This window comes from Orbicella faveolata, unplaced genomic scaffold (genome assembly GCF_042242905.1).
Source record: "Orbicella faveolata isolate gen_17 unplaced genomic scaffold, um_ofav_v1 contig_46, whole genome shotgun sequence".
NCBI classification, from domain to species: Eukaryota; Metazoa; Cnidaria; class Anthozoa; order Scleractinia; family Merulinidae; genus Orbicella; species Orbicella faveolata.
In genome coordinates, this window is record NW_028301576.1 from 2,782,242 (window position 1) to 2,792,500 (window position 10,259).

A 10,259-nucleotide genomic window follows, 5' to 3' on the forward strand; every position below is an offset into this window, starting at 1 on the left:
ATGAATGGGTACACAACTAAAAAAATATGAGTTTTTGTTAGAGGAGTAGCTGGAGTACAGACCTCTGCTATTTCCTTCACTTTGTGCTAAGCAAGGGAAATAGAACACATGTGCACACGGGCCGCTATAGAGGAAGAGAAACAGAAGTACAAGTGTGGCTGATATTTGTTGCACTACACTCCATACTACTGTGGAACTATTTGACTGGTCTTTTGTGCTGTTGTGTTTGATGGAAGGAGTGAAAATGAAGAATAAATACCATAGTAATCCCATTTGTATTTTAAAATGATACAAGGATAGTTCGTGGAAAACATTGTTTGAGAATAGTTTGTACGTGATGTTGTGATTGGTTGAATATTGCTAACATTAATCATGTTTTGTATGTTACAGGCAACTTCAAGACACAAAACAGATAAACATGAAGCAATGAGAAAGGAGGAAGAAAAAGTCAAGACAAAGGTAAACAAACGATTACTGAGCCTGATTCTACTAACCAAGTAAATGTAAATATCTTGATTGACCACTCCCCCAATGGGGCTTTTCAGGGCCAATGGAATCAAATGATGAAACAAATAATGCAAGTGAACATAACATGGTTAAAAATCCTAACTGGCAGGAGGCAGACCGGTTGGCTATTTGCAAACGTGGCCGAGGAGTTGAACTAGGGTCTACCGAGAAACAACTCCAGCTTAACCCGTGACCTCCGGATTTCAAGTCCGGCACCCTAACCACTCGGCCACACTATACCTTGAGGTGGCTGGTACCAGTTTTCTCGCGCGGGGAATAGATCACCATCGTGCGTCGCGCGTGAGAAACACGCGCGATAGAGGCGCGAGACTTAAAACCCGAAAGACCAAAACAAATATGGCGGCGCGCGGCTTTTTTCGCGCAAGGTCACTTTTGTACTGTTGGAGACGAAATTTGCATATAAAGTAGGCTTTACCTGCTAGAACAACTGTAGTCAATTCTGTGTATTTAAGAAAAATTGTTTCGGGAATCCAGTGTTTCCCAAATTTCAAAGGAAACTCGATCGATCGTGCAGCCACCAAGAGCCTATAGATCGTTTTCACGTGACGTCATCACTTTCTAAAATCCAAAACTAAACAGCCACCAAAGTTTTTATCCTCGTCAGGCATAAGAGGCGGTATATTTATATCTGTTTACAATTTTACAGCTCAATAACGTGCTTCGTTTGGAATCCAGAGCATTTTGAATTTCAGGGTTATGGAGGTGCGTGACACAAGGCTGCGATCGAGTTCGTCGAAAAATATATACTTATCTCATGATTTTGAGCCTTTTTAGAAGTTAGAGCATTAGGAAAAGTGCTTCTGTAAATGCTTGTTTGATCAGCACTGATAATCAGTCGCCTAGATAGCCAAAGGAAGTTCCAGATGTTTACACTATTTTCCGGCCGCCCCACGGAGGTACACCAACATGGCGTTTTCATACTGGGCTCTGCAAATATCTGCGAAACATTTCGACGAATATCTGAAGATTGGGGAAACGCACAGGCCTAAAACTTGGAGAAGTGTCTTATTTAGTTATCTTCTATAACATCATAATTTCATAGATTTTTCCAACGGATGGTTTTCGATTTATTTTTTTATTGCGTGACAGTGAAAACGATCTATAAAGGACTCGTAAAACATAGCAAATCTACCCAGAATTTGTGTAAAAATCCTACAGAGTAAGCCCAGGAGGTTGTCTTTAACGACAACTACAACTGTAAATGATGTTTTAGCAGCAAACGACAGCAAACAAAACAAAACGCATGTTCGGAGCCCGCTCGCCCGCGCGGGCACACGAAGCAGTCAGCGGTAGTCAAAACAGCTCATAAACGACTGCTGATCTTATAAAGTCTGGATTTTTGAATGTGTGTCTACGCGCGTGGGAATAACGGAACTCGCGAAGGCTTTTACATGAAAACAAGCCCGGTGACCCCTTCTTTTTATTGTTTTAATATAATATTATTATTGAGAGGAAGCGTCAGAAAAAATAAATAAAAATAATTCTACGGAAGGAAATTTGTACTTTGTTCAAATTGTCGTTTTTCCAAGTTTACAAGAAATCGGCGCCGTAAAATTGTTTTAAAATTGTTGTGCATTTTCATTTTCAGATGCCAAAAGCTATTGATTAGAAAAAACTCGGGGTCATCGGGTTAATATTTTAGTTATGAGTGACATAAGCGAAAAATCAGGTCAGGAAAATCCTTTTGGAATGTTGTCATGGTAACTGCGGACTACAAAATAACAGCTGTTTTGGGTCAAGTATAAATTATATAATCCAAACCTACAAAAATATTACAGTGGCCCTGCTCTGCCTTTTTGTTCTATTCTTACAAAGTTATGAGCCGTCAAAAACCTGAAAACTGGTACGACCCACCTTAAACCAATAAACTGCAACACAATCAGAGAGTCACCGCCCTATAAATTTGTTCGTGGAGGGGGCAGGGGAGTGCTAAATGGAATTTTGGCAAAGTTAAACTGAAGCCAGTGCTGGACAGTGGTTTATCTGATATTTGAGGGATTTCGGGAGGAGTTCCAGGTGCGATGCTATGCAGTGTCTTGCTTACTTGCTTGTTTGGTTTTCCCTCTGTCCCTCCCTTCCTCTGGTTAGTATTTGGGTAGGTTTATTTGTCTTTTCTCAGTGTGTTGAGCAGTGCATGGAGGTGGTCTGTGTCTGGGCTGCCATGGTGACCTTGCTGTAGAGGAGATTGCTGCCCTCCTCTTCTGCTACCTTAAGGTACCTACCCTCCAATATTTTAATCGGCTTAGAGTTAAACTGTTGTTGGCAGGGTAACAAGCCAGAAGAAGCAGACGACAAGCACAGTGCACAGGAAGAAGAAGACGACGATACCGTGGAAGAGGATCAAGAAGAAGAAGAAGAAGAGGACATCTCAGAGCCAGAGGAAGAGTTTGAGCTGGACGAGCCAGAATCTCCTGAGCCAAGGAAGAAGAGACACCGTCCATCACCTGCACAAGGAGGACAAAGAAAACGAGGCCGACCAGCAGTGAACAGAGAAGGGGCCATGGAACAACAGTTTAAACCTGCAGAACGAACTGAGAGAAGAAGGAAAAGAAGTGAACATGAACAGGAGAGAATGGAAAAGGATCTCGAGGTAGATACCAGAGAGGCTGTGATACACTTTATAAACATTTATGATATGACTGTGCCTATCAGTTCAACCGGGAGGGGGTAACTTTGTGAGTTCGTAATATACCCGTAGATGGTGAAGAGTACAAGTGAATATGTGAAAGATCATATATTTAAACTGCGGAGAAAAATATGAAGACATCATTGATCATCGCAGTTATACACACAACTTAAGCAGTTGTGAAAAAAATTCAGGCTTGAACGGGATTCGAACCCATGACCTCTGCGATACTGTTGCATCAAGCCAATCTTTCTCCGCAGTTCAAATATATGATCTTTCATATATTCACTTGTAGCCAATTAATATCTTACCACTTTTCAATGACTTTTCTAGTTTAAAACTTTCAATCAAGTAGGAGATTTTACAATTCGATAGACCATTGACCAGTATTTCGTACGGAACCAGCGGATCAGTTTTACGTTTGTATTGATATTTAAATTCAATTGAAATAGAGTGTATGCCGTGTGTATAACGGTTACGGGAAAACTTCCAGGAAAATCTTCCTGTGCGCGCGACTATGAAAGGAACGACGCTAAACAATGTTCCACTGTAAAGCGAATAACCTACAATATATTTTACGTTTTATTTTTCTTATCTAGGAACGTAAGGAACTGGAGCGGCGGGTAGATGAAGAAATTCAGAAGCAAGAATCATTAATAAGCGTTGCTGGTGTTGACAGCAGGGCCAAGCGACGCTGTGTTATTATGCGGGAACAAATGAGCAAGAAAAAAGAATGGTGGGAGGAGGAGGGGCTTGGGTCCGAGTCAGAGGAGGATAATGAAAGGGATTTAGGTAAAAAGTTGCACTTGATTCATTTGTTTTATCGTGAAGCTGAACTTTGGTCGAGTTTCGTTTATCTTGTTACATGTGGTACAGAGTATTCATGTTGTAATCCACCGTGCTAGTAACATTGTAAATCTACTGACACAGTTCTCGCGCAAAACACACACTTAACCATTGATTTGTTTACCTCAAAGATTTTGAACACTGCAATTCACTCACAAAGGAAGAATTGGCACGATTATGGCTATCACACAGTTGACACATTGCCTTTATTGAAGTCGTTGACGTTTTCTCAATTCATAGATTCTGATGGCTCAGATGGGCCCAGACGCCGCAAGAAATTAAAAGTTCCAAAGCCAGTGGAAATGCCTGAGCCTCCGAACAGAATTTACGTGTTTTCAACCAGCCTTGCAAACAGAGCAGCAGAGGCTATGCAAATGGGCCGAGTAGAGAGCATCACTGCGTTTCACAGAGCGCAGCCATCAAGCTCGCCATTTCTTAAACTCGAACAAACGAACTCAGTGAACATGTTTGGCAAACAAAAACCATTCTATCCGCAGCAGTACTCCATGAGGGGGTCTGGTGCTCCCGTCATGTCAGGTTATTCAGGAGTGCCGGGTAGCCAATCAAATGCCAGGTCAGGTTACAGTACGTCACACTGGGACCACATGCAGCAGCAGGCACAACAGCCGCTGTACAAGGACAGGCAGCGTATGCAGACTCAGTCACAGGCTATGGAAGATATTCATCAGTTGTTGTTTGGAAACTCACACGGTGGGAACAGTCAAGGATCTGGGGCAGGAATGAATGGAATGTACTCCAGAAGTGGGTATAACCAGCAGGGAGGAGTAGGAGAACAGTCTCCCTCCTACGCTGGTTATCCTCGGACTGGGGCGAGTGGAACGCCACAGCATCAAGGAGCTTATATGGAGAGACGCCCACCGGACATTCGCGGGCAAGTGCAGCAGTCCCACTTTCCCGCTTTCAGCCAGCAACCGAATCAGCAACAGCAAGGGTATTTCCAGAGGCCCAGGCATCTTGGAGGACTTCAGTCGCAAGGAAATTCCAATTCTCCTTCGTCAGATCCAATAGGAGCCGGGGTTCGCTCACCACCGCCTCCTTACCCAGGAGGCAGACCACCAGACTCCAGACACGCACGTAACAGCCCAGTACCATCTCCAACAAGTACAGGATCACCGCACACTCCGCACACCCCATTAACGCCACAGACACCAAGATTTCCAGGCCCGTCACCTAACGAACCCAGTAAGCCGCCATTCTCACCTTCCCATCCTCAGGGTAGCATGAGCGGTCCGAGCTTGGCTAATTATCCTGTCCAAGCACAACAGCAACAGCCTTCTGTAGTGTCAGGTGATGAAAGGCCGTTAAATTCTCAATCTCGGCCAGGCTTTATAGAACTTTCTACCAAAACACTCTCACACGGAATACAGAATCCATTTTCGTCAGTGATGGGTAATTATAATCAAGTCCAGTCACCTTTAGATGGTCCGCCGCGGAGACCTGAGGAGAACAAGTCGCCTGCATTTGGAGCGGCTGGTAATCACGACAGTCCTTTACACTCACCCGCTGACCACACGCCGTCCATTGCATCTCATTACGGCAATGCGCCGCCGCCAAACAAGAGTCCATTTATGCGCCCAGTCGGTCAAGCCACTGCTCATAATCCTCACAGTCCATATGCAACATCAGCTTCCATCCAAGGACCAAAATCGTTTTCAGTGGAAAGCCTCACCGCACCAAGCCAGCCACCTTTAGACAAAAGTAGCATTCCACCATCACAGTTATCTGAGCAGCCAATGCCACAATACAGCGGTCTATATTTCCCTTCAAATAAGTATCCAATGTTTGGACAGCCACAGTACCAATATCCTAGTCCTATGCAGCATCCTGGAGCATTCTACAACTCTCAACTGACGCCTAACATGTACCTGGGAAGGGCCTCTCTACCGGTGTACCCGCCTAATAGGGACTCAGGTCTTTAGTCCAAGGCTTGCTTTGGCTTAATGCTCTTTACACGGTCATTTTAGAAGCGTGGAGGTGTTGATTTAATACGTGAAGCAATGGATGAAGTAACAATATCAACAGTGCTTTCGTGAACCTGAAAGATGTTTCAGACAGGAGATCGAATAACCAAGTGCTCAGAGTACTAGAACAGTTATTGAGTGACAAATAGCGACAATTGAAAGCGGAAATGACAATTTGCAGCTTTGTTGAATCGCCGTGTTGACTTTTCGGTTAAATGAATCAAGATTTCAGTTGCTAAACATTTACCAGCGAATATCAAGCTACGCATACACAGCAATCACTGGCGAGGATGCCGTTAACTCTCTGACAGGAAGGAATGACGTGAAACTTTGAAGGAACGCTCAGTATTTCAAGGGCAGTCCCTCGCAAAGAAGACAGCATTGTTAGACAACATTACCATGGCAACATAAGTACAAAGTACATATTGATTGGCACCGCTTCAATTGAGACTAAGGGTTAACTTGCGAGCTGCTAGCCGTCAATCATGAGTTCAGTTCACTGAATACTGATTGTAGGGGAATTTGGCATGTAATTAAAATCTCTCGGAAATATTCGTCAGTTTGATAGCAGCTTAATAATTTAACCGTTGGTCTGTAGTTGCTGCCATAGAGAATGGTTCAAACCAAGAACTCACGGCGTTGGACACATGAGAAATGAGAGTGATGTGCTCATTCCAGCCGTATTTTGTTTTCTCCAGAGCAACATTTCCGTACTCACATACGCGCTGCAGCTATTTTAGAATTTGATTTGACGCCCCCTATAACTAGAGGCAGAGTTTTTTCTTGTTTAAGTGTTTCATGTTTATCATCCTGTTTGTTACACGTTGGTTTTTTCACAGTAGACTTGTCAAGTCGTGATTTGGATCACTCAGTAGACGGCTATTCCGTGGTGAAAATTCGGGTCGTCACGCAAGGCAAAAAAAGGTCGAGGAATCGTTGCGTGACGACTCAAAGAAGGCTGATAATTGGACCAAACTATGATTGACAGTTTAAGAGTGTGTTTTCCACCCATTAGGTTTTAAGAGTTGAACCGAAAGCAAAACAGAGGTAAAAAAGTAAAATGACACGTATCTGTTTTTAAACAAGATTAGAAGGAAGCATTATGTTAGATGAACTAAACTGCTACAAGGAACTAGCTTGGTCCTGGTTATAACGTTTTTAAGCTGTAGGCTACACTCACGAAACACACCCTCGCTGTGTTTCATTGTGCCATAGTTGGTAGTCCCCATTACAAATTTTGATTGGGCCAATGGCGGGAGTAAAGACTTCCATAAAGATATGGGTTTTTTTTTAGGCAGCTCGTAGTAAAGTTACATTTAAGAGCGATTTTTAATTAATTTTCGTACCTAATTAAGTATTTTGGTTTTTAACAGCTATGTTTTGAACTCTTACGGACTAGAGAAAACGTTTTGTGATATCAGCCAATTAATTATTACAGTTAAAACGCAACTTAAGCGAGCTTTCGCGCTATTGCCATTTGCTCCAACTTTTGAACATGGCAAATTGATGAACCGAACTCCTTCATTCAAATCAAGGTGTCTGTCTTCAACGAAACAGCTGTCTATTGGAAGTGAAGAGTAGCTTGAAAATCGTCTACGAACTTAATTTTCTTAAAAATTCTCTTAAAATTTCTGTGCTGAACGGATTCAAGCAACCATAGCGGTTTTGCGTTTTTGCCAGAGATGAAGGAGTTCTTTTCATATACTGCAAACGAAATGCTTTATTTTAACATTATTTTAGTTCATTTCATGATTATTGTATTTGAATTAATTTAGCGCTGAAAAGTTCCTGGAGCTCTTGCTTGGTGGAAAAAATGGAAAATTTATTTGCAGTACTATGTCAGGAATGCATGAATAGACTTCAGAGTAGAATATCCTCACCCAAAAGGATACAACAGGGACAGTTCGTGGAAAGTAATCGGAAATTAACGAGAATTCTCCGATCATTTCCGATCACATGCATCGGCCTTGGTAAACGTTATTGGACGTGCTGCATTTGATTACTTGTGAACGATTTATTGTGATCGCTAGGCAATACTTAGCGTTGAGTGTGCCCTTGCCAGGCAGCAGTTTTAATTTTGACAGTCTCGTGACATTTCTTTAGTATAGGAATTTCTCCGGCAGATACGTTAAACCAAATTAATAAATTGATCACACATTCGTTCTTTCAATCCGGGACCGAGCCTTAACTGCCTCAGGCAGTCAGCTATTTCTATTAAAACAAGTATAACAAATTTTATAATCTTAATAACGATGGCTTGCCTCAAGGGATCAAAGGCTTTCGTGGAAAAGGCCTTGGGTTTTATCAAGATACAGTAAAATACCGAAGTTTATATTGTGTATGTTTAAACGAAATGTTTTTTGCAGTCTGTACGCGCGCGCCGGCACTCCATGCTGTGGTGTATATATTTTTAAACATACTGTTTGATATTTTATGACAAAATTCACCAACACTTTCTGGTGACGGCAGCAAACTGTCGTCGCATTGTTCGCGTATTACTTTAGACAGGAATCACTGCTTCAAGTTGGTGTATCGACAGTCCAGAAGATTAAACTCCTAGTATATAATCAACAACATGTCAAGTGTGGTTACTGGTCAAAGCCTGAAAGAAATGATTGTGAAGGTCTCCAGAATACTCCCCCCTCCCCACCACCGGGCCAGCATACCATTGTAAAGGAGATAGAGTAAGAGTTGCGCTGAACTTAAGGTCATTTCACTGAAGTAGAACCTGCACTGAGATTTTTGTGAAACTTTGCCTATTGATTGTTTATATTACAGGAACTTAAATTTTGAAATAAAAATGAGGGGTCCCCATGTTCGTTTAGGAGCAAAAGCACCTTGTTTATACCCATAAAAAATCCTTATAATAGCACCACGATTGTAGTCGCGATTGCTTGCTAAATTCACGTTTCCGACGATTGCTTTTGTTCTACACTGAGAATTGGTCCATATTTATTTTACACAGAGAAATTTATTACTCAATTCAAAACAACAGAAAAAAATGATAGGTCACCATACTCGTTTGCGAGAAAATGACGATTTACCTCTATGGCGAGGTCCAACTGTAAAGAAAAAGCCGCCATTTTTTAATGCGTGCGCGCTAATCACGCGTGAAATTATGCACAGTAGGGATGCGCAATGCAATATTAAGTTTGTAGTATTTGCCTGATACTCGTACAACACGTGACTGCAAATCTTGACGGCTTTTATTTTTGTGGGGTTTAAAGTTTGCTGTCTTGATAATTTTCTTCTTCAAGGGGTTAAATTTTCGTGTGTTACAGGCCAGAAAAACCAGGAAAACCAATCCATTCGAGTTATTCCTTAGAACAAGCAGTTCTGTGTGACTCCAGTCAATAACCTCGAGGTCTAGTTGACAATAGCATCTTTAGGGGTAATCACTGGACTGAAGTTCAGCGTTTTGTTAGCCTGCGAATAAGCTCAGTTCGCTGGCCGACTCGCCTTTCGTCGGGCAACGTTTTGTCCGCATCACTCGTTCTTGCTCCACCAATAACTACGCAAAATCGCTTGTTTTGCGGGATAAACTTAAACTTCTTCGAGTTGACGGAAACAAGACTATCCAAAAAGGAACTGCTAGCAGTTTACGGGATACGCAAGAAAGATGAGCCCGTGAAGGAAGCAATTATTCGAGAGGTCAAGCATGACGTTACGGCAAAAATTGCCTCTGATTTTGTTTTCTTTTCCTCTGATCCTTAACCATTCGAGCCCCAATTACGCATATATGCGTAATTAATGGTCGTGCTCTTTGTACCACTTGTGACGTCATCAATTTAAATGTCAGCAGATAGTATTACTAGGCTAGGCCTTTCCGTACAATGGTCAGGTTTAGATATCGACGACATTCTGACGTCGCTAATCGAAAAACGTCATCAGTTTTGGTGCAAAAGCGGTGGTAAAATGGTCCACTACGCCTATGATTGATCAAGGTCCATTTCTAGGCTTCGCCCGTAATTAACATCCAACTTTTCACGGCAGCCAGAAAGAACATGCAACGCAAAAGGCAGCCAGAGTAAAAGGGCCGAGAAAAAAAGAAAGGAAAGGGGCAACAAACAAAATTGAGAACGGTTAATGGCAAAAAAAATTTGCTTCTGTGCATGCCCCGAATTGAAATATTGCTCAATTTTGTACGAAATCCTCGAAAAATCTCTCCTTCTGGTAAAAAAAAAGCTTTCTTAGCAAAACTTAGGCTTATTTAGCGTCGTGGCAGCCAAAAAAACTGACTAAACGGTTAAAAGCGGTATTGTTTGACGAAAATTTGG

At 42.1% G+C, this 10,259-nt stretch overlaps 1 protein-coding gene across 2 annotated transcripts in view; it reads left to right on the plus strand.

Annotated features, from left to right (window-relative positions):
* The window catches only part of LOC110057519 (uncharacterized), a 29,974-nt gene extending 21,418 nt beyond the window's left edge, over positions 1–8,556 (plus strand). For both annotated transcript variants that reach the window (XM_089278022.1, XM_089278023.1), the window contains 4 exons: positions 391–459; positions 2,795–3,118; positions 3,754–3,946; positions 4,241–8,556. In XM_089278022.1, the coding sequence (XP_089134148.1) occupies positions 391–459; positions 2,795–3,118; positions 3,754–3,946; positions 4,241–5,940 (2,286 nt within the window). In that variant the 3' untranslated portion in view covers positions 5,941–8,556. The remainder of the gene's footprint in view (positions 1–390; positions 460–2,794; positions 3,119–3,753; positions 3,947–4,240) is intronic.
* Positions 8,557–10,259: the final 1,703 nt, after the last annotated feature.